Here is a 25,017-nt window from a genome sequence, read left to right as displayed (position 1 = left end):
GGAATAATGCATATGTTTCTAATAGTGTTGGCTTGGGTCCATCAGACATGGTATTCAGACTTTGCTCTCTCAAAATAACAATCTCTAATTATAAATGTCTCCAGACCTTCTGCCTCAGAAAGGAAGAGTCATTTTAGACCCAGAGTTGCTTCACCTGGTGGCTTGCATCTTGAGAGCTTCACTGATCAGGACTTTGGATACTCTGAACTTCTGGGTTATACTGAAATTCTGCAAGCCTTCCCCTTGGAAGACCCATGATTTAAAATGGCCTTATAGTAGGGCTCAGTGTCTCAGACATTCCCGGTCCCAGCCATTCTAGAATATTTAATATTCCTGATGAAATCGGGGTTGCCTTTGTCAATTGTTGAGGATCACCTTGTAGCTATCACAGTTTAGCATTCTTCTGTCATCTCTCACCCTTCAGTGATATTACTCCTGAAATGATTTTTCATCTATATGCACTAGTTCATTGTGCTACTGAAGTATGGGCTCCGATCCAAGTCCTTACTACATTTACTTACCATCCATTTGAACCAGTTGTGGAATGTTCTCTTCACTCTACTTTTCCTTAAAATTAGCCTCACCGGTGGCAATTATATCTGTAAAATTCAGGCTTTTGAGACTTACCTCCAATCACAGTTTTTTCATAAAGCTAATATGAAAGTGTGTCTTCACCCCAAGTTTCTACTGAAGATTGGTCTAACTGAGGTGACATTCAGAAACCATTTCCTTTGTGGTCTTCTTAGTTATTATTTGTACAGAACAAAGACCTTTAGGAAATCATTCCAGTTATTCATCACATTTGGGGAGAAGGGGTGACGCAAGCTGAGCTCAAAAGCTATCTAACACATTCGACTTCTTAGTTGACCAGGTAAGGTTACAAGTGTTGGAAGGACTCAGAGCTCATTCTGTGAGAAAAGAGGTCACCTCACCTACTTTTCTTACCATCTATTAGTGTTTCTCTCTGAGATTTCTAAGGCTGCTGAATGGAGTTGAAGCCTCACCTTCACTGAGCACAATCTTCTCAATACTGGAACCAAATCGCATGTCAGCTTCAGGAGGGCAGTCTTTCAATCCCCAGTAAAGTAAATGATAAGAGTGTCAGAATCTTGCCTTTTTCTAAAACAACAAAGCCCATTTGAACAATGAGGAGTCTGGTGGCACCTTAAAGGCTAACAGATTTATTTGGGCATAAGCTTTCATGGGTAAAAACCCCCTTCTTCTGATGCGTGGAGTGAAAATTAGAGATGCAGGCATAAATATACTGACACAAAGAGAAGGGAGTTACCTTACAAGTGGAGAACCAGTGTTGACAAGGTCAATTCAATCAGGGTGGATGTGGTCCACTCCCAATAATTGATGAGGAGGTGTCAATACCAAGAGAGGGAAAATTGCTTTTGTAGTGAGCCAGCCACTCCCAGTCCCTATTCAAGCCCAAATTAATGGGGTTAAATTTGCAAATGAATTGTAGCTCTGCAGTTCCTCTTTGGAGTCTGCTTTTGACATTTTTTTGTTGAAGGATGGCTACTTTAAAATTTGTTATTGAATGTTCAGGGAGATTGAAGTGTTCTCCTATGGGCTTTTGTGTGTTACCATTCCTGACGTTTGATTTGTGTCCATTTATTCTTTTACATAGAGACTGTCTGGTTTGACCGATGTACATGGCAGAGGGGCATTGCTGGCACATGATGGCATATATCACATTAGTAGATGTGCAGGTGAATGAGCCCCTGATGGTGTGGCTCATGTGGTTAGGTCCTCTGATGGTGTCACTAGAGTAGATATGGGGACAGAGTGGGCAATGGGGTTTGTAACAGGGATTGATTCCTGGGTTAGTGTTTCTGTGGTGTGGTGTGTATTTGCTGGTGAGTATTTACTTCAGGTTGTGGGGCTGTCTGTAAGTGAGGACTGGCCTGCCTCCCAAGGTCTGTGAGAGTGAGGGATCATTTTCCAGGATAGGTTGTAGATCATTGATGATGTGCTGGAGAGGTTTTAGCTGGGGCTGTACGTGATGGCCAATGGTATTCTGTTATTTTCGTTGTTAGGCCTGTCCTGTAGTAGGTGACTTCGGGTACCCATCTCGCTCTGTCAATCTGTTTCTTCACTTCCCCAGGTGGGTACTGTAGTTTTAAGAATGCTTAATAAAGATCTTGCAGGTGTTTGTCTCTGTCTGAGGGACTGGAGCAAATACGATTGTATTTTAGGGCTTGGCTGTAGACAATGGATCGTGTGATGTGTCCTGGATGGAAGCTGGAGGCATGTAGGTAAGTATAAAGTAGGCCTCCAGATCCCCACAGAACTGTATCATGTGCATGGGGGTGGTGGAGCAGAAAGAGAGTCCCTGAGATAGGACAGACTGTTCTGCTGGGCTAAGTGTGTGGTTGGATAGATTAACAGTATTGTTGGGTGAGTTGAGGGTACCACTGTTGTAACCTCCTGTGGCATGTAGGAGTTTAGATAGTTTACTGTCCTTTTTCCTCTGTAGAGAAAGTAAAGTGTGCATTGTAAATGGCTCGGCTCGTTTTTGTAAAGTCCAGCCACGAGGAAGTTTGTATGGAAGGTTGGTTTTGTTTGAGAGTCTCCAGTTTTGAGAGCTCAAATGAAGAGCTTATGCCCAAATAAATCTGTTAGTCTTTAAGGTGCCACCGGACTCCTCGTTGTTTTTGTGGATACAGACTAACACGGCTACCACTCTGATACAAAGCCCATTTGCTTACCATTCCCTGAGGTACAGCACCATTGAAAGGAATGTTGCATGTTTAGTAGATTAATATATGTTTGCAATACTAGTCCTTATTTGTAATAGTTTTATCAATGAATGGGCAGCTTCACTTATTCTTCAGATATTCTTCAAAAGTATTCACACTTGTATGTAGTTTGTTAGAGAAACTTCATTACAGGCTTGAGTGTAGATCCAGAAATACTATATCGCTAGAGAGGAGAGTGTTCTGTACCTGCTGGGAGAGTTCTCTGAAGTTACTGTGATCTGTGGGATACACACACACACTCAAAATATCAGGCAAGATAGGAAATAATATAAAAGGATCTTACTGTTGCCATGGTGGGGCATATGTTATGTGCTTGAAAACTAAAATCTTTCTGTAAACAGAAAATTTGTTCTCCATATAGCATGTGCCAAACAGCACACAACAGCAAGAATGTATCTGTAGATATGGCTAATACATCCTCAGAGAAATCTGTTTCAATAGATTACTATAGCAAAGCTCCTTCTTTGCCTCTGGTGAGCTCATGGACTCATAGGCTTTACAGTCAGAAGGGACCATCGTGATCATCTTGTTTGACCTCCTGCACATCGCAGGCCACAGAATCTCACCCACTCACTGTTCCAGAACTTCACTCCTCGGATGGTTAGAAACCTTTGAAATTAGACAAACCTAAACTTGTTGATGGTCAGTTTATAGCCATTTATTCTTGTGCCAACATTGGCCCTTAACTTAAATAACTCTGCTCCCTCCCTGCTATTTATCCCTCTGATGTATAAATAGAGAGCAATCATATCTCCCCTCAGGCCTTGTTTTGTCAGGCTAAACAAGCCAAACTCCTTAAGTCTCCTCTCATAAGGTACGTTCTCCATTCGTCTGACCATCCTACTGGCTCTTCTCTGCATCTGTTCCAGTTTGAATTCATCCCTTATCAAAAATGGGAGATCAGAATGAGCTTCTCTGTAGCAACACCTTTTCTACTCCCATTGAGCATGGGAAATTTTCTCTTAAATGAACGAAGAACTGAGAACTGCAGCAGACAACCTGGTCATGGGGGGAGGGGCAAAGAAGAGGCCAAAAGCTAATAAAGAGAAGGAAATAGACATTTCAAGAGAGCGGAGTTAACATCAGACCACACCGTGGAAAGGAGAAACTAGGTAGGAAGGGAAACAGTAGTTTTAGAGGGAAGAGAAGCTGCAATTACAAAACACAGATGTGAGGTTAAACAAACAAATGAGAAATAAAACAGCAGTGACTTGGGCATTACATTTATATTTTAACGTGTTGGGTGCTAGATGCTATAGATGGTTTATTAAATGTTTTCCCCTGCAGGGAATAAAGGAGATGATATAGTTCCTTTTTTATATAGAGGTTAAAAGTGCATCCATCTGGAGCTCAGCAAGGTTAATAAAATCCATATACATCGAACGACTGTCGGAAGCTCAGACTCATTCTCCCAGACACTCAACCCTCCCTCTTAGAACAAAGCAGAGGAAACACAGGCCTTTCATCATGTCCAACTCCAGGCTCTGGAGAACCAAAGGGGGAAGTGCCTCCAGAGCTGAGGACCCCTCAGTAAGAATGGCAGGCCCCCTTAAAATGCCTTTATGATATATATCCCTCTGCTACCCTGGTTCTCAGTTTATTTCTAGGATGATGATTGCCATTGTACCGTGTACATCAGTGATTACAGAACTTGGAAGGAAGGAGGCCTGTGCTCACTGTGAGGGGTTAGATCTCTCTTCTGGGATGCCACCTGATGTACTGGGATTTCACTGAGCCTGCCTGCTCCACTAGCCTGGCCTCCCTCTCCCTGTTTTGCTGAATTAGGCTCTCCGGCCTTGGGCAATGCACACACGCAGGTAGGGACGCACCAGCTGTAGAGTCTCACAGAGACTGCAAACAGCTCTCTATGAGAAGACAGCTAGGAAATCGCCCAGCACTCAAATGCAGCTTCCTTCTGGAAGGTACACCCAAGATAGTAATGTCTTGCACTGTAGAGAAATGTGTACAATGTAAGCTCATAGCTTTGTCTCCTCTCTCAATGTGGAGGAAGATATGCACAACTTGCCCTCCCCCCAGTTAGAAATTGCACGAACTGGGTTTAATAATAAACAAAACAAGTTTATTAACTATAAAAGGCAGATTTTAAGTGATTATAAGGGATAGCAAACAGAACAAAGATTACCAAGCAAATAAAACAAAACATGCATACTAAGTTTAAGATCTTAAAGAGACTGGTTTCAATAAATAATTTCTCACCCTAAATGTTGTTTTAGGCAAGTTGCAGAGTTTCTGTAGCTTAGAGTTCCAGTTATTTCTCTCTACTGACTAGACTCCTGTTTTAGTCTGGACTCAGCCTTTGCCTTTCCTACTGCTCAGTTCCTTTGTCTCTTCCGGTATTTTCAGCAGTCTTTCTTCCTGGGCAGGAAGGCAATGGGGAAGAGTCCTGTTTGCCTTTCTCCCCAGCCTGAAATAAGATTTACATAAGGTGGGAATCTTTTGTTTCCCAATCTTGACCTCCCCCTCCTTTTAGTTGAAAATTACTAGAAGTTCAAGATGGTGTTTAGTACCAGGTGACAGGACCACCTGACCTAGTGGTGTCACAGCTACGTCCCAGGACGCCTCTCAGGAAGGAGAGAGATTAGTATCTTCAAAGTCTTATTGTTTCTTCCTAATGGCCCATCAAGGCTGATGGACTGTTGCCTGGTGGGTGTCTCCCACACATGAGTTAAATTGTGACATATTTAATATTCTTAACTGTAGATACGAAATGATACATGCCTACAAATTGGATAACAACATTCAGTAAAATATAACCTTTCCGATGATACCTTACAAGACCCATCTTGCATAAAATAGATCTCAGTTATGCCATATCCATATCATAAGCATATTTCCATAAAGAATATGGGCTGTAACATCACACTCACATCATGATGTGGATCTTCCTTTCTCTAGATGACTTCATGAAGCAGAGCCGGGGCATGCTCCTTCTGTACACCATGAAGAACCCCTCCTTCCCTGAGTACATCTTCAGCAGCGAGAGCGGCATCATGTGCCTCGACATCCACAATGACCATCCCTATCTTCTTGTCGTGGGCTTCTATGATGGCAATGTGGCCATCTACAACCTGAAAAAGTTGCACTCTCAGCCAGGCTACAAGAGCTCTGCTAAATCAGGGAAGCACACAGACCCCGTGTGGCAGGTGGGTGCCCCAGCAGGGGTCGTTCATTTCCTTTTACCTACAGCGATGTTCAGTTAGATCGAGTTCAAACAGCACAGTGACAAGCGTATGCTTTGGCCCTGTATGCATTGTAATACTAGCTACTGATTGGTAACTTTCGGGGTGCATAATAAATCCTATTGCAATGTACAGGAAGGAAATAATGAGCCAGAATAGGCACCAAAACTTTGATTAAATAATTACTTTTCTTTCACTTTATTTGAGATTAGGGACCGACTTCTCTTATTGGGAGCAGCCAATCTCCTTTGTATATTATCGATGTCACACTGACATCCTGCGCGTAAGGCTATTTATCTTGTAAAGGTAAAGGCAAAGGACCGGATTCTGGCAGGCACCAGGAAGTGGGCAGAAAGTACAGAATGATTAATCAGCTGTGAGTGACAGTTGTATTCTGGCAAGATCAGCCCAGTGACAGCCCGTTGTGCAGTTGACTCTCACTGAGACCAACAATACACTGCATTGGGGCTGAACATAAAGGCTTTTGCTGGGTCATTGATCACGACAAGCAGGCCACGCCCTCTCATTTTAGGCAATGCCCCATAACAATGGGTGATGTTTTATTGGGGCCAAGATGGGTGCGGTTGATCCTGTGCTAGAATCTGCTGGCTCTGAGTTTTCTGGCATGTACCAGACAGAATTTAACCCACAGTAACGGTTACATGTTATTAACGGCTTCCGTTGAATAAAGTCCAAGAAGCGAGGAATCTAATTGCAGGGTATTCCCATGGTTTTCCTGTACAGCAAGTGACATTTATGTATTATTATCGTGTATTATTTCAGTTAATGCATCATACAGAAACTTTGGAATTTTAAGGTCACTTAAAAATGTTCCTGTAGCAAATGTATTTAGTGATCTCTGGACCGGTTTACATGGGGCCCTTTGCCATTGATGCTTGGCACCGCATTGCACCTACTCCACAGACAGAGTGGGAGAACATTCCCCATCACCATCTCCTTCCTGCTGCTATTGGAACTCCCTGTTACCACAACAAGAGTTGGGCCAAAGTAAAATAATACGCTTCTCAGAATGATTGACAGGATCCCTCCCGCTGAAGGCTTCCTATAAAGGGCTGAGAGAACTCAGTTTGCGGAGAGCTACAGGAACCAAGCTGGCTCCTGTGGTGGGCCCTGGAGCAGTGGGAAAGAGGCAAGGGAAAAGGCACCTGGGCCCCCACTGCCTGCTTTGGTCAGAGGAATAACTTTGTTACACCACAGTTTTGTATTTGAAGACTAAAAGTGTGCTCTGAAGGAAGGGTCTGTACAGACTTTTGGGCCTGGACTAACCTTCCTGGGCCGGGGAGAGACGCCAGCAGCCTGCTTTCTTGTTACCATGTTTCCAAAGTGCAAAGGGCCATTTCAGTATGTCCCCCTCTGCTGAAGTGTCTGTATTTTTGGAGTAGGACTCGACAGGCTGAGTAACTGCATTATAAAAACAAGTGTGGTGCTAGCCAGCTGCACAGCCGTCGGGAGAATGAATTCTGTGCGCACAGGTGAGGGGAGACTCTGAACTGCAGACATGTGTCAGCGGCAGTGTTGTTTCCTCACTGGAGAGAAAGGGAGCCATGAAGTGCCCTTTGATCTGAGTGAAGCACTTGTTGCTTAATCCTCGTTCAGCACTAAGAGGTACTATCATTTCGCCAGTGTAATTTAAGGACACCTGTGTTCCCCTAAAAAGCCTTTAGCTAGGTTGGGTACCATTTCTCCATTTGGCCCAAATCCTGCAGTCCTTACCGAGGCATTACTCTTGGCAGGGACTGCAGAATTTGGCCCATGACTTTTAAATAAGCATTAGAAAGGTAATGGGAAATTTTGCCAAAAAATTAAGATGCGCTGTTCTGATCCTCTGCTCTGAGCTGCCTGGCTCTTTCTTTTTGAAACAATGCACGTATTTTAGCAATAGAGGGAGAAGTAGAAAGTGAATGTTCTTTGGAGTAGAATAGAAAGTCTGACAGTTCTCTCATTTTTATCACTTAGTCTTCAGGGAATTAGTATTATCATAGGAATCACAAGCATTTTCATAAAACAACGCCAGTGTTAACATATCACATTATTACATGCAAAAAGCTATGGCTAAAATTTTCTGACTCTGTTGCTTAAGATGACGAAATATAGACTTGCTCTCTTAACATCAGGTCCCTACTTTTCTTGCGTGTACAGTAATGGCTTCCTTTATATTGAGAAAGACTCTTCCATGTATTGCACTCTAGCTACTCCAATATAAATGAGAAAGTTCTGGTTTATGGCAATGCAATGTTCAGGTTACACGTTCAGTCACAAAGGCCAATAACATATTAGGCCACTGATTTATCACCAGAAACAGGGACAGAAAACACGTATACCTGTAGACATATAGAATATCTATGTAGTGCAGCCAAATTAACCTAGCTGTTGGAACCTTAGCTCTTATACGTCCTCCTGACTCACTGAGATTCTAACTTTGCAATGTTACAGTAACTTCTGCTATCCTAAGACACGAGGCAAAAATCGCCCATTCACAGGAGGTTAATATAGTTCTTTGCCTTTAATTTGCTAGTCTCATCATTAAAAAGGGAGAGAAGAAGATTGCCTATGTTTGATAATGGTATTTAATGTTAATTAGACCTTGAGGCTCACATCTTATGTGAGGTGAATGGGTTGGGTGGGGGAGGGACAAGGCCACTAATTACCCACCTTTATTGGTGTTATTGTTTGGCTTGAGAGCTTATGCTGGAGTCGTGACTGGAGGGCAGATGCCTGAAAAGAAAATGCATCTTGGAGCAGGATTAGGGGAAAAAACCCATTTAAATGGAAATAATGATCCAAAAGGTCAACACCCTTGTTTGTATCCAGTTCAGGGCTAGTTCCAGGGGGCTTGTCTTGACTTAAGTGCTCTGAGGAGTATGCATCCCCCTTTCTCAAGCCAGGGGTTAAGTGCCACAGTTTGGTCCCTAAATGCAAAATCTGTGATGCAAAAGAGGTACAGATCCTATAGGCTGAGCTAACCATCTCTGCAGAAGCCCTCTGAGCAGCCTCCCCAGGCCGTACTGTCACCCCACCAAGAGGACGTTCTCCTTGGCAAGAACTCTCTCTCCTCGGCAAGTTTCAGATTTCAGCTGGTTTTTCTTTGGCTCTGGCTTTTTAAAAAGATGATGGCTAGAATTTTTTATAATGGGTAAAAAGTGTGTTTTTGTCACTCTTCCATCCCTGCACAGCAGCTGAAGGGACTTTGCTCAAACCTTCCAGAATAAGTCACCTTTAGGCACACATCACTCATGGACATGTTCAGCTCAAAAGGTTTGGAAAGTTTGGAGTCTTGAGCTTGTGAAAAAGGGGTTGATCATAGAAGCTGTTTGCGACTGCAAAGTGTATTTCTACTGTGCAAAATGGCTTGTAATACAGCTTCGTACTCAGCAGAGCTGCCACCTGTGTATGGCTCTAATCACACGTTAGCATCAGAACCGAGGTTTTAGTACTACTCCTGGTAACAACGCAGAGCCCATGCTGTTGTGGGAGCTGGACTCTGACGCTGCTTTGCTCATCAACACAATTGTTAACCAAGTTCCAGTTGCCGAACGTTGACCCCACACCGCAGAAAGGTGGATGCTTCAATCAACTGCATTTATAGTCTGTCTCAGTGGGGGCTCACTAGGTCGACAGAACACAGCTGAATTTTTGGACCCAATTTGAGTTTCCAGAGCTGCCAGTTAGAAAAAACACTTTTCTACTTCACATATTAAATCTGATGAGGGCTCAATGAGGCAGCCTAAACACAGGAGCCCAGCCACTCTTCAGGGGAAAGATATGTACTTTAACAGGGAAAATGGCCTAACTCTGAGGTGTAGGAACTTGGGCAGTAGTGTCTCCATAGGAATTGTGGAAGCCCCATCTTTTAGGACTCTGAAATAAAACACACTTGAGACTATTATAGGGAAAAGTTCAGATCCTCAGTGATATTTAGGCATCAACTCTCTTTGAAATAAATAGGAAGTAGGTGCCTAAATACCTTTGACATTCTGGGCCAAAGTTCCTACAGTGACAATGACAAAGACAACGAGATCTAAAAGGGCTTTCGCATCTCTAATTTCTATGCTCTGTCTAGGTTCTTGCATGATTCTGTAATGAATCTTGTGTTTCACCAAGCCATTCCCAGTCCCGTTTAAAAAGATGTTCACTCTTATTTCACTGATGTCAATAAATTGGTTCAGTTACAAAACAGGATCACAATCAGCATGTACCATTGTCCCCCTTTCCTCTCCCCCTGCCTCCCATTGAGCACAGCTGCACAATAACAGCCTTCCTTAGTGCCAGTTGTATTAACTGTGCTTAAGAGTAGGATAGGTGCTTCATCAATAACCCACTGTCGCACCAAGTAACCGTTACCCTTCTGATGATTGGCAATTTCCTTCTAAACCTGCCACATTAAAACCCAGTCAGACAAATGGCCTCTGTGGCTGGTTTCTGTTTATGAGATAGGATCCGAAGCAGCAGAGCTTCAGGCTAATGAGGAGTTTGGTGGGAAAACAGAAGGGAAGAAGGAAAGGTTAGAAGGTTAGAAGGTTTCCACAGCAGCAGAGTGGGGGCTATCCAGTTTATTGCACTGACTGTCGCATGTATGATTACCTGCCCTGTGGCCGGGTGGCGTATGTGTGCAGTCGGTGTGACCCTCAGAGACCATGTACGGACTTTGGAGGCCAGGGTGGCGGAACTGGAGGAGCTGAGAGAGGCAGAGAGGTATGTTGATGAGGCCTTCCGGGACACTGTAGAATTGTCCAGACAGCTCCTGTGCTGTTGAGGAGGAAGAAGGGCCCAGGGAAGTAGAGCAGTCAATGGGAGCAGAGGGAAACCTTCCCATAGTTGGGACCCTCCTTCCAGATGGTTCTGGGGTTGCCTCTCGCACTGAGGTTGCCTCTCCGGGGGAGGGAACTCCAGTTTCTAGGAAAAGGCAGGTGTTAGTAATGGGAGATTCGATTATTAGAAATGTAGATAGCTGGGTCTGTGATGACCGGGAGAACCGTATGGTGACTTGCCTGCCTGGTGCGAAGGTTGCGGATCTCGAGGCATCTAGATAGACTTATGTGTAGTGCCGGGAGGAGCCGGTGGTCGTGGTACATGTAGGTACCAATGACATAGGGAAGGGTTGGAGAGATGTCCTGGAAGCCAAATTTAGGCTGCTAGGGAAGAGACTGAAATCCAGGACCTCTATGGTGGCATTTTCAGAAATGCTCCCAGTTCCCAGGTAGGCAGGCAGAGCTGCAGAGTCTCAATGCGTGGATGAGACGATGGTGTAGAGAGGAGGGGTTCACGTTCATTAGGAACTGGGGAAACTTCTGGGATGGGAGGAGCCTATACAGGAGAGATGGGCTCCACCTAAACCAAAGTGGAACCAGACTGCTGGCACTAAACATTAAAAAGGTTGTAGAGCAGTTTTTAAACTAGGAGATGGGGGAAAGCCGACTGCTGCAGAGGAGCGTGTGGATCGGACACAGACTTCTCTTGGGGAGAGTCTGATGATAGAGAATCTCCAGGTTATAGTCAGGAGCAGAGGAATGAGAAGTATAATGTAAGGGCCGGATCAGATGATAAACAATCACATAAAAAGAATCTGGCACATCAGAAAAAGGCAGGCTAATAAACAGGGACAAGTTTTAAAGTGCTTGTACACAAATGCCAGAAGTCTAAATAATAAGATGGGTGAACTAGAGTGCCTTGTGATAAAGGAGGATATAGATATAATAGGCATCACAGAAACCTGGTGGACTGAGACCAATCAATGGGACACAATCATTCTACAAAATATATCGGAAGGACAGAACAGTCCGTGCAGGGGGAGGAGTGGCACTATATGTTAAAGAAAGTGTAGATTCAAATGAAGTAAAAATCTTAGGCGAATCCACAGGTTCCATAGAGTCTCTATGGATAGAAATTTCATGCTCTAGTAAAAATATAACAGTAGGGATCTATTATCGACCACCTGACCAGGACAGTAATAGTGATGATGAAATGCTAAGGGAAATTAGAGAGGCTATCAAAATTAAGTACCCAATAATAGTGGGGATTTCAATTATCCCCATATTGACTGGGAACATTTTCACTTCAGGACGAAATGCAGAGATAAAATTTCTCGATACTTTAAATGACTGCTTCATGGAGCAGCTGGTACGGAACCCACAAGGGGAGGCGACTCTAGATTTAATCCTGAGTGGGCGAGAGGTAACTATAGCAGGACCGCTTGGAAATAGTGACCATAATACAATAGCATTCAACATCCCTGTGGTGGGAAGAACATCTCAACTGCCCAACACTGTGGCCTTTAATTTCAAAGGGGAACTATACAGAAATGAGGGGTTAGTTAGACAAAAGTTAAAAGGTACAGTGACTAAAGTGAAATCCCTGCAAGTTGCATGGGCCCTTTTAAAGACACCATAATAGAGGCCCAACTTCAATGTATACCCCAAATTAAGAAAAACAGTAAAAGAACTAAAAGAGCCACCGTGGCTTAACAACCATGTAAAAGAAGCAGTGAGAGATAAAAGACTTCCTTTAAAAAGTGGAAGTCAAATCCCAGTGAGGCAAATAGAAAGGAGCACAAACACTGCCAACTTAAGTGCAAGAGTGTAATAAGAAAAGCCAAAGAGGAGTTTGAAGAACGGCTAGCCAAAAACTCAAAGGTAATAACAAAATGTTTTTAAGTACATCAGAAGCAGGAAGCCTGCTAAACAACCAGTGGGGCCCTTGGTGATGAAAATACAAAAGGAGCGCTTAAAGATGATAAAGTCATTGCGGAGAAACTAAATGGATTCTTTGCTTCAGTCTTCACGGCTGAGGATGTTAGGAGATTCCCAAACCTGAGCTGGCTTTTGTAGGTGACAAATCTGAGGAACGGTCACAGATTGAAGTGTCACTAGAGGAGGTTTTGGATTTAATTGATAAACTCAACATTAACAAGTCACCAGGACCAGATGGCATTCACCCAAGAGTTCTGAAAGAACTCAAATGTGAACTATTAACCAAGGTTTGTAACCTGTCCTTACCCAATGACTGGAAGTTAGCTAATGTAACGCCAATATTTAAATGATCCTGGCAATTACAGACCGGTAAGTCCAAATTAGTTGAAACAATAGTAAAGAATAAAATTGTCAGACACATAGAAAAACATAAACTCTTGAGCAATAGTCAACATGGTTTCTGTAAAGGGAAATCGTGTCTTACTAATCTATTAGAGTTCTTTGAAGAGGTCAACAAACATGTGGACAAGGGGAGCCGGTAGACATAGTGTACTTAGATTTCCAGAAAGCCTTTGACAAGGTCCCTCACCAAAGGCTCTTACGTAAATTAAGCTGTCATGGGATAAAAGGGAAGGTCCTTTCATGGATTGAGAACTGGTTAAAGGACAGGGAACAAAGGGTAGGAATTAATGGTAAATTCTCAGAATGGAGAGGGGTAACTAGTGGTGTTCCCAAGGGTCAGTCCTAGGACCAATCTTATTCAATTTATTCATAAATGATCTGGAGAAAGGGTAAACAGTGAGGTGGCAAAGTTTGCAGATGACACTAAACTACTCAAGATAGTTAAGACCAAAGCAGATTGTGAAGAACTTCAAAAGATCTCACAAAACTAAGTGATTGGGCAACAAAATGGCAAATGAAATTTAATGTGGATAAATGTAAAGTAATGCACATTGGAAAAAATAACCCCAACTATACATACAACATGATGGGGGCTAATTTAGCTACAACGAGTCAGGAAAACGATCTTGGAGTTATCGTGGATAGTTCTCTGAAGATGTCCACGCAGTGTGCAGAGGCGGTCAAAAAGCAAACAGGATGTTAGGAATAATTAAAAAGGGGATAGAGAATAAGACTGAGAATATATTATTGCCCTGATATAAATCCATGGTACGCCCACATCTCGAATACTGTGTACAGATGTGGTCTCCTCACCTCAAAAAAGATATTCTAGCACTAGAAAAGGTTCAGAAAAGAGCAACTAAAATGATTAGGGGTTTAGAGAGGGTCCCATATGAGGAAAGATTAAAGAGGCTAGGACTCTTCAGTTTGGAAAAGAGGAGACTAAGGGGGGACATGATAGAGGTATATAAAATCATGAGTGATGTTGAGAAAGTGGATAAGGAAAAGTTATTTACTTATTCCCATAATACAAGAACTAGGGGTCACCAAATGAAATTAATAGGCAGCAGGTTTAAAACAAATAAAAGGAAGTTCTTCTTCACAGTCAACTTGTGGAACTCCTTACCTGAGGAGGTTGTGAAGGCTAGGACTATAACAATGTTTAAAAGGGGACTGGATAAATTCATGGTGGCTAAGTCCATAAATGGCTATTAGCCAGGATGGGTAAGAATGGTGTCCCTAGCCTCTGTTCGTCAGAGGATGGAGATGGATGGCAGGAGAGAGATCACTTGATCATTGCCTGTTAGGTTCACTCCCTCAGGGGCACCTGGCATTGGCCACTGTCGGTAGACAGATACTGGGCTAGATGGACCTTTGGTCTTACCCGGTACGGCCTTTCTTATGTTCTTATGTTCTTATGTTAAGGTTGGCAGCAAGGTGAATAGATAAAGATTAGCATTCTGGGAACGGTCTCAGCTCTCTCCATGCACACTTGCAGTTAATAGAGTTGTTTGTAGGGTCTCCCTGGTTACTTTGCAGACACATCAAGCCACAGTAACCTTTGTATATATTTAACTGCCACCCCCAAAGCTTAGTAAAAAGAATGAGGAGTCCTTGTGGCACCTTAGAGACTAACAAATGTATTTGGGCACAAGCTTTCGTGGGCTAGAACCTACTTCATCAGATGCATGGAGTGAAAAATACAGTAGGCAGGTATAAATATACAGCACATGAAAAGCTAGGAGTTGTCTTGCCAGGTGGGGGGCTCAGTGCTAACGAGGCCAATTCAATGAGGGTGGATGTGGCCCGTTCCCAACAGTTGACAAGAAGAGGTGTTACTTAGCTTAATGTTACTAGGGGGTCTTTACTACAGCGGGCGAGACCTGTGCAGACAGTAATTTGGAGAGGAGGGGAGAGTATGAGAGATCTGAAATCAGTAAAGCCAGAAAACAGTGAGGTGGGGTTCAAGTAGACAGGACTTCTTGGGTGGGCTTTAAAGCTGGGAGATAGGTGGATGTAAACAGGTGGATGACAGAGCAGAGCCAGCAGCAGGCGGTAAGGACTGTGGAGCAGGAGAGAGTCTACATAAACCAATCAGAGTAAGATAAGCAAAAAGAACATCAGAGAAGGATTCATCTCAGAGCCTCCACTGGGAGCCCTGCTTTCCCCTTTGTCTCTCCCCAGTAGCTTTTCTTACAGCCCTAGCCTTGAACACCCGGTCAAAGGAGGGGGAAAGAGAAGCTGAAGTTAACCCCTTGTGTACTGGGGACCAGGTATTACCCCTGTATCCTGTCACAGAGATTTTGCTTAACTCAGTCTGGCATGTGCACAAAACTGCTGAAGAATGAGGAGAGCATTCACGTGCTAAAGGAGGATGGTCTTGGAGCTAAGGCACTAGACTGGGTGTCAGGAAATCAGTGTTTGAGTCCTGGCTCTCTCATTGACTGGCTGAGTCACTAAAGCCATTCACAGCAGCACTACTCATAACAGTAAGTGCTACCTCCAGTACTAATCAGCTATTCTACACAGATTCTTATACTGCCCCATAGAATCTGAGTGCCTTCCAGTAGTGCATTAAGCAACATAACAGAGAGAAGTGTGTACAGGGGAGCGTTTTGGTTTTGAAGGTGTACACACACACACACACACACAGAGTTGTATGTCTGTTAGAAAAGGCAGGTCTTGGCGCATAAGGTGGGTAGGGTTGGGATAGTCCTCAGAGAGGTGACGCCACAGTCCCTGAGAAAGTTCTGTCTCCCACACAGATGAGCTTTACCTTGTTGTGGAGCACTCCACTGGGCCAGAGGAGTCAAGTTGTTGACCATCCCAGCACTTTAGTCTATCTTTTAAATATCCTGAGCCTAGGACATGGAGCACTTTGAAGATAAGGACTGAGACTTTGAACTTGATTCAATGTTCTATGGGAAGCCAGTGTAGAGAGCAAAGGACAGGTTTGATGTGTTCACTGAGTTGCTGAGGAGATGCGCTGCAACATCCTGTACCAGGTGGAGTTCCCTAAGCACAGAAGGCTTCGTGCCCAGGTGTCGCATTGTTATAGCCCAGCCGAGGAGTATGAGGTAATCATTCACCACATTGGGATAAAGTGTCCTAGCCAACCAGAGATGACACAAAATGTTGGACATGAATAGATAGAACCTTTCGAGAAAATCTTTGCAGCATTTTGATTTCAAAATTTTCTTCTCTTAAGGAACTTTTGGACCCATTTCACTTTAAGGTTAAATGAGGTAAAGTGCCAGAATTTTTCTCCTAAGTGTCTTTGCCATTAATGAACAGGATCTCTGATCTTTAGCGCAGATGTTGTATTTCATCAAGGCAGTGTGAGGCCGTAGCTCCTGAAGATTTAGATTTTATACTTGGTACAATAGCTTTTTTTTAAACCACAACTTGGATACACATTCTGTCAGGTCTGAATTCTCTTGTAAACCACCAGAAGCCTTCCTGGAACATCATGTAACATTTATCTGAAAAGGGAGTTCTGCTCTGATGGTTTTTTTCCCCTCTGTACTTGCATACAAATGCTGGGCTCTCTGTCCTTCTTCTGGTCTGGCTGCTGCTAGATCAATAGATTTTTGTTTTGTGCTGCTTTGTCTCCCTCTCCATTTTAAGTACAGTTAATTATCGGATTGTGGCTTTTTCAGACTTGGGTTTCTTTTTTAGTGTCCATGTTCTAGGTGTAAGCTTTTCCCCTTCACTTAGTAGTGGTAGTAACATTATTTCTTGAGGCTCTGATTTGCAAAGCCCCTTCAGGCATTGAGAGGCTGGAAAATCTCAGCCTGAAAGTTCAAGGTAACAGGGGAAGAGGCGACTCATTCATTTAATCATAAGGAAGGATGTTTGGAATCCTGAATTTAGGACTGCTCCTGTCTAAAACTCTGGAAGTGGACATAGGGGGTCAGATTCTAGGAGCTTGCATAGAGATTCTCCTGCGTCATGCTGGCAGTCAGACCAGGTGGGTCTTAAAAACACCAACCTAGGATGCAAAAAGGTTTGCGTGTTTCTCTGAGAGGGGGAAGTCGAGGCAGGGACAGAGGACTCCTGCAGGGAACACAGCTAAGTGCAAGCTGTGACAGAAACTTATGTAAAATTAACAATAAAAGAACCCTCAGGCAGGGGTTAAGTTTGAACTTTACCCAGAGGATGCAGGTGTGTGTATAAGATGGGAGTGCGACCTGAGTGCAGTGCTTTCTAGATACAACAACAAAACAGAACTGGCTGGGCCTGATCCTCAACTGGTGTGAGCCTCCACGCAGTCTGTGGATGCTAGTGGAGCTACACCTCCCAACTTCTCTCTAACCTCTGCCAGGCCAGAATCCTGTGAGTTGCTGAGCAGCCTCCACTCAGTGCTGGGTAGGAGGCACGACTCGGCATCTGGCAGGCCAACCACCTGACTCCCCCGCTGGTGATGCAAATCGGTAGGGCTCTGCTCCGGTGGGGGCTTTCTGTCAAACACCATTACAGACCCTGCCTCTGATTTCCATAGCACCAGCCATCCCCAGGATTTGGATGCAAGCCTTCCTGCTGTGCGCCGTTTGCAGTCCCTACACACAGAAGGTGAAACTTAATATTTGGCCTGTAAATTGGAACTCCTGTTCATTGAGCAGAGTCAGAATTGGGCGTGTGAGCCAGGAATTGCATCTGGTTAAATACATAAGAGCAGTGCTGGCCTCTGTTGTACGGGATGTTAGCTGCATATCATATCTAGGGTGCCATAAGTGCCCCAACCACTGATAAGGACAAATAAGTGAGAACCTAGTTTCCGGTTTCCTTGCTGTTTCTGCTCCATGGCTATAAGCCAAGCCAGGACAATAGGAAGTGCTGTGTGCTAGGAGGGGATAAGCAAATAGGCTCTTAGTAATATACTGTGAGCTCACAAACCAGAACAGCCAAATCCCAGCAGGAAGAAAAACTGAAAGTGGGGTCTGCCTTGTCTCGCTCTGTTTATAGCTCAGCCACTGCTTCCCTTAGATAAATCTCAGTTTCACAAGCTTAAGGGCTGCCTGGGCCCTGAGCTTGCTGTTTGAATGTCACCCTGATTCTCTCTATTCAATTCAGTGCCACTTCCCTGTGTGTTAGTCTAATATCACTGGCCTGACGTTCTCTGTCAGAGAGAGAACACTACTTCATTGCTGCCATGGGTGGCAGGTATAATAGGCTGGAGCCACTGTCAGGGGATGCCGGGTTGCTGGTTTTTGCTTATTATTATGTTCTATGCAGATTCCAGGGTAGCTAAGGTGGAAGTATCTGCTATGCAGCTTCCTGGGTTCATCAGTATCTCCCTGAACTCCAGAGAGATTACTGATGCACCCAGGAAGCTGCGTAGCAGATACTACCTCCTCAGCTGCCTCAGAACCTGCATGGCATATATAAAAAGATCAGTGTTCTGCTGCTGGTGGGGGGAGGCAGGGGCACGGTGTTTCCCCATTCTCTGGCCCAGGGCTGGGGTTAACTGGTGGCTGGAGCTGGGATCAATCGTCTGGGGCTGCTTGGGCTGGTCTGGGTCTGCAGTTGGCTGGCTGGCCAGCGCGGCTGCAGCTGCTTGGACAGGCCCTATGCTGGGGTCAACCATCTGGCTGGCACCGTTAGGGCTTCTCGGCCAGGGCGTGGGTCAGTCAGCCATCTGGGGCCAGCCCAGGGCTTCCCTGGCAGCGGGGGGACCGCTTTAGGTTCCATCCGGTCCGGAGCTTCTCGACTGCAGGGGAGCAGCGGTACAGGGGGGCTCAAGGATCCTGCCATGGGGGGTGGGGCCTCGTGCAGAAGGGGTGGGGCTAGCCTCTCCCCAGCGGGGGCCCATCCGCCGCCCATAATTCCTGACCTTTTCTATCAAAAGTGTATGTGCTGCATGTGAATATACCCCTGCTGTGGGGCTGATTCTGCTCTAGCTTCTGTGGGTCTTATACTGTCATTACTTGGTATGATGGGGTGTACAAACATCATACAGGGCAACAAGGGGTTATGGGCGCTGGAATGGGTTACCTAGGGAGGGGGTGGAATCTCCTTCCTTAGAGGTTTTTAAGGTCAGTGTAACAGTTCACAGCCTTGGAGCACCCTCTGCAGGCCCATCTCACCTTGCTGGGTCCCCGTGTCCCTCCCAGACCCCAGTGCCCCTTTCCACTGGGGTTCTGCCCCTTGCAGTACCCCCACAGTCTCAATGGGTCTCCCCTACCCAGGGAACCCCCACCCACCAATCCCCACCTAGTCTCAGTCTTGGCTACTGCCAGTCCCCATCTAGCCCCCATTCATTGGGGCAGACTGCAGTATGATTGCCACTCATCACTGGCAAGGAGGGTTTGGGCTTGCTGCTCCACCTACCCATAGGCTGCCCTCTGCAACCCCAGTACCTATTTGGCCTCCCACTAGGCCACAGCCTTGGGGGTGTCCAAGCTAGAGCTCCCCAGCTCCTCTTACCTTCCCCAAGCCCTGCTCCACCTTCCCTGACAACCAGGCCCTTCTCCCTCTAAAGGCAGAGAGAGAGTCTGAGTGCCTGGCTCGCGGCCCTTTTATAAGGGCCAGCTGTGTTCTGTTTGGGGTGTGGCCCCAGCTGAGGCTGCTTCCCCAATCACAGCCCTCTCCTGGGCTGTTCTAAGCCCTTTAAGGCGGGAGTGGGGCAACCACCCTGCTACAGTCAGGCTTGACAAAGCCCTGGCTGGGATGATTTAGTTGGGGTTGGGCCTGCTTTGAGCAGGGGGCTGCACTAGATGACCTCCTGAGGTCCCTTCCAACCCTGGTATTCTTTGATTATTTTGGGCTCAGCCAACCCTGCCCTGCCACACCTGCACCAAATGCTCCATCTGATGGAGGAATTAAAAGGTAGGGAATTGCTCATTTGGGTGGTAGAGTTGGAAGTGAGCAGATAAGCAGCTTATAGCTCCAGCAGTGCAGTGGGAAGCCTAAAGATTCTGACACAGCTGCCCCCAAAGGGGCCCTTCCCTGAGGAAAGGGAGGACCCACCCCAGAGACAACCAGAGAGGGAAGTATCCTGTGCACCTTGGCCACTGGTAACTCCCTTATTTCTTTTGATTTGGATTTCCCCACCAAGTGGACTAAGCTGGGGCAGGATGAGAGGAAGAGGCCCAGGGAGGACACCCTTAAGCAGCCTTGGTTGCCAGACCACTGGTAGCCTAAAGGGTCCTGGGTTGGAGCCTGGTGGAGTGGAGGTCCTGGGCTCCCCTCCCCATAGGCAGCCAGGGGTTGTGGCCATGGCCACTAGGCCATGCTCCCCACCCAGACTCTGAGTGAGGACCATTACACTTGGTTTTAGTGGAGTTACTCCTGGGGTGTGAGAGAGGAAGATCAGTCCCTGTGACTCCCAGAATGATGCAGCCAGTGAAGAATCCACTGGTGCTACCATTGAGAGAGAAATGTTCTTTGAAGGAACATTCTCCTCAGGCTAATGGTGACAATGGCATTTACTCCATACTGGGTCCTTAAAATAACACTGGAACAATCTCAGTGCTGGTGTCCTCTTTAAAGCACCCCGCCTTGGCTGTGGCAGAGATGGCATAGCAGAGTTCTGCGCTACCTCTCTTGCTGGCTGGCAAAGAGAGCTTGCAAGAGCTGCAGAGAAGCAAACAGCAGAAAGGCTTGTAGCAGAGCCTTTTTGCTTCCTGATGCTACTGAAACCAGCGGAGGCATTTGTAACTTAGTGCCCGTGCAAGGGGCTGCCATCTGACACCAGTTGCGCTTGAGAAAGGAGAAAACACTGGCTGCCCCTACACAAGAATAAAGCCGTCAAAGTGCTCCATGCCCAGCAACCAAACAACTGACAGCCTCAGTAAGAGAGCTGGTGACAGGTCTCCCACTTGCTGGGAGACAGTGGTCCCTCTTCATTCTCAGCTCCTGCTCCTTTTCTGCTCCTCCATAGGTGGTACCTCAGGTTATCAATGCAGCATGCTGAAAATCTCTCCTTCCTGGTTCTAGGGTTGCCAACTTTCTAATCACACCACACTGAACACCCCTGCCCATGCTCTGCCCCTTCTCTGAGGCCCCATCCCCCCCGCTTGTTCCATTCCCCCCTCCCTCCACTTTCACTGGGCTGGGGAGGGGCTATGGACTCTGAGCTGGGGGTGCAGACTCTGGGGTGGGGCTGGGGATGAGGGGTTTGGGATGTAGGAGGGGGCTCTGGGCTGGACCAAGGGGTTGGGGTGCAGGTGTGTGTGTGCGGGGTCCCAGTGACGATTACTGTGGGCAACCCTACATGCCCACTGCACCAATTCACCACTTTCTCCAAAGGCCAGGTGCTCTCATGTCCCCTTACCAAACCCATGAGCCACCCTGGCCCTCTTCATCTGGGATGTTTATTAAAAGGAAAGCCATGGATGCAAAGGCAATCTGTTAAGGACGAGATATTGGAGTGAGTTCCTAAACATACTGTAGATAGCATTGGACCTTTGGAGCTCAAAGGGATGTATTAAACCTGCCAGACAGATGAAGAAAGCACAAGTTGACTGAGAAGTAATGGGACCTTTGGATGTTTGTACATTCATCAAGAAGCAGAGAGGAAAGGTAAGTAAATTCTGGAGTCTAAAGCTTTTTCTCCCTAAAGCAGTCAGTATAAACAGACATTTAAATATTACTGGTTCACATAGTGGAAGAGGCATTCACAGCAGACAGCCTCTATTGAATGGTTACTGAGGTGGGGGAATGTTTACTTTATAAATGCGCTGAGTGGATCCATTCTGTCATGTCTCATAATTTTACAGTAAACCATCAGTGTATGCTTCGATAAACGACGGCAGCACATCCGAGAATTCTGCTCTGCCAATCTGTTCTCTCATCTGCGGATTAGTGTCATAGATGAAAACATTTGCATTTAAAAGGGTATCTAGACTTTCACTGTAGGAATATTTTTCTATTGCATATGTTTTTGGAGTTTTTATGTAAATCAGATTAATTATTTATATATGCATCACTCCATCAGTCTCCATTCAGAGTCATAAGACATATTTACTGTACAAAGAAGACTACTGAAATCTAATCTAGTGAGTGAACAAAGCAGTCACAATGTGGTTAAACATGATATGAGGCAATTCATGCTAGGTGAAACCAAATTTTAAATTGGATAAAACATCCATTTCTGAAGCTAGGAAACTATTTATTTTCTGAGGCCCAAAGGTGGGGACAAAGAATGAGGTAGCTTAAAAATATTAGACTTCCATTAGGGACCTGAGAATAAATTCAAGTCAGTTTTATTTGCAGAGGTTTCATGGCCAATACCTGCTTATGGCAACACAGGCCATTATATTTCATCTGCTTTTGTTCGTGCTGCCTGTACCATGACCTGACAGGGTTTCTACCTCCAAAACCACATGTAGTAGTGGGGATGATACTCTGAGTAATGATGTGACCCCAGCCATCTCCCTGTGACTTAATGAGATATTGTGACCTAATGTTGTGGGATTTGAAATCTTCAATTAACTATCACAACCATTTAAAGTCCTTCCTTAGCTTCCGAGTCAAAATGAGCCATCTGGTCTCATCACAGCCTTTTCCTTTATCCCAAACCCACTGTGTAACTTATGTCTCATAGAGAGGGATGTCCCTCATTTTAGTCCCAAACTTAACCTAAATTTGGTCCCCCCTCACTTCTCCTGCTGAAAATTATTTACAGCAGAAATAAAGACTTATGAAGCTGAGCATATAGAGAAGAGTTATTGATATCATAGGAAGGAATTGCACAGCATTTTAGATTTCCTGCATGAATAATCTTTGTTTTCCTCAGTGTGTGTCTGTCACACATTGTCTCACATTCAGGGCCTTGGCACGTCAAGAGGCATGTCACACAGTTTGTCATGATCGCAAGATTCTACGAGAGGGGTTCATGCCTGTAATAACCGGTGTTCTCCTCAGAGATTTGAGAGGCATTGGCAGAACTGTGGAGGGGAAGTATCACAGTGGCTGCCTGCAAAGGATTGAAGTCAGACATACCAGGGAAAAATGTGGCCAATTATGTTTTAATGAAGCTAGCAGCAAACATCCTTACGTTTAACAAATGCTAAACTTGCTCACCATTTCTTGTAAAGGGACACTGTCAGGATGATAGGAATTTTCATTCCCATTCAGACAAGTGGTCCACCTAGTCTGGTATCCTGTCTCCAGAAGTAACCAGTAGAAGCTTCTTGAAAGGAAGGTGCTAGTATCCTTCTAATAGATTAGAGAATAATCTGTTTATAGGGGAAGTGACTTGCCAACCTTGGTGAGGATGAAGGTTTATACCCTTTATTTTCCTTTTATCCCATCAAGTGTAACTTTATATATTGTCATTATCTGTATAAATATTCAGTCCTTTTGGAATTCTGGTAAGCTCTTGCCTCAACTGCAGCTTGTGGCAATGAGTTCCACAGACTATTTATGCATTGCTCAAAAATAGGTTAAAGAGCACATTAAAAGGAAAAAACAAACACATTTCCTTGCTTGTTACTAATAACATCTTACTCAGTAATGCTGAATAATTTAAAAAATCTCATTGACTCTTGTGCATTTATTTTACTTGTTACTCTGAACTTGGCCTTTCTTTGAGCTGCCTGTTCAGTTTTGGTTTTGTTTATGGACAGATTTTAGGCAATTTCACTCTCAAGTTCTCACGAACTGTCTGGGTTGAAAACAAGGGAAAGTTTTAAAAGATACAAAAATGAACCACAAAATCCTTTTAAAGGGTGAAAGATTTGGAGAGGTCACAGTACAAATTTCTCCATTTCTTCTCTCTGCCCCAAACAATTCAAGTTGTTTTTGATCTGTAAATTCTAAATGTTTTCTGTCTTGGCTACCTTAGAAACCGTTTTCTCCCAGTGTGATCCTGCACTGAGACTCTGGAGTGAACGGCCCTCTTGTTTAGGCAGTAGTACTTTGGTGGCATGGTGGCAGGTCTTTTCTATGAGAATATCTCGACTCAGGATGTTGCTTCCCTGACTTCAGTCTGAATCAGTTGGCCTTAAAGGCTTCTCTGTTTCTCCAGGCCTTTGAGGAGGAGATGGGTTGAAGAAGGTGTACGTGAGTTAAGGGGTGGGGGGATTACCTCAGTGGGTTGGACAAATGAAGAAGAGCTTGTTATATGATGATAAGTTAAAGTTTAGGCTCCATTTTCAAAAGCAGCCTTTAATTTGCAGTTTCTCCATTTTAGGTGCCCAACTTTAGATACCTAGGGCCTGATTTTTAAAGCTGTCAGCCACCAGCTGGCCTTGCCACCCCTTCACTAATTCAGAGAACAGCTTAGCAGCTAGCATACGTGAAGCAACCATTACGGAGAGCGTGACAGAGACCGGGTGGAACATACTCTCAATCACACTTCTGTAACAGTGTCGACAATGGATCTGGCTCATCTTCCTTAGCATCAGATGAAGGGGTCTGACTAAGGGAGTATCCAACGCTGACAACCATTGTCATCAATGTGTGCTGCCCTAGGTAGATGGATCTGAAATGGATGCTCTTAGCAATTTTGATGCATTGCAAAACAGCGCTCTCGATACATAGCATTGAAAAGAAGCGACTCTAACGTAATTAGCACTTTTATTTTTGGGTATATCATATTGTGCAATTCCATTTATGCAAGATAGAACAGAGCAGTGCTGGCACGTACTGCCTGTGACTTGTAATAGTTGCCGCTCATACGATAGCCCTTCTGGTCCAAGAGTTATAAGCCTGCTACTCCGTTTTCAATCATATGTCATGGCCATATAGGGAGCATATCAAAATATGCTGAAATGGATTTCCTCAACTTTCATTTTTAGTTCCTCAGAACAGTGTGTTTTTCACTAGAGGATTAATTTCTCTTCAGTGAGTCTGTTGCTTAGTTTTCATGCTCTATAGGGCTTCATAATACAAACAACTTTTTTTTATAGGATCAACACTTTTTTCCCCAAGGGAGCAATACCAAAAAGCCAAGTACCCATAATTACAATATTGAGAATACAGCTTCCTTTTTGG

General features: G+C 44.8%; 1 protein-coding gene across 3 annotated transcripts in view; it reads left to right on the top strand.

Moving 5' to 3' along the window:
* The window catches only part of DNAI1 (dynein axonemal intermediate chain 1), a 305,324-nt gene that overhangs the window by 109,671 nt on the left and 170,636 nt on the right, over positions 1-25,017 (top strand). For all 3 annotated transcript variants that reach the window (XM_039543627.1, XM_039543625.1, XM_039543628.1), the window contains exon 13: positions 5,685-5,932. In XM_039543627.1, the coding sequence (XP_039399561.1) occupies positions 5,685-5,932 (248 nt within the window). The remainder of the gene's footprint in view (positions 1-5,684; positions 5,933-25,017) is intronic.

The sequence above is a fragment of the Mauremys reevesii genome, linkage group 6, assembly GCF_016161935.1.
Source record: "Mauremys reevesii isolate NIE-2019 linkage group 6, ASM1616193v1, whole genome shotgun sequence".
Taxonomy (NCBI): domain Eukaryota; kingdom Metazoa; phylum Chordata; order Testudines; family Geoemydidae; genus Mauremys; species Mauremys reevesii.
The sequence above is the reverse complement of the archived record's forward strand: the minus strand, read 5'-3'. Positions and strand labels throughout refer to the sequence as shown.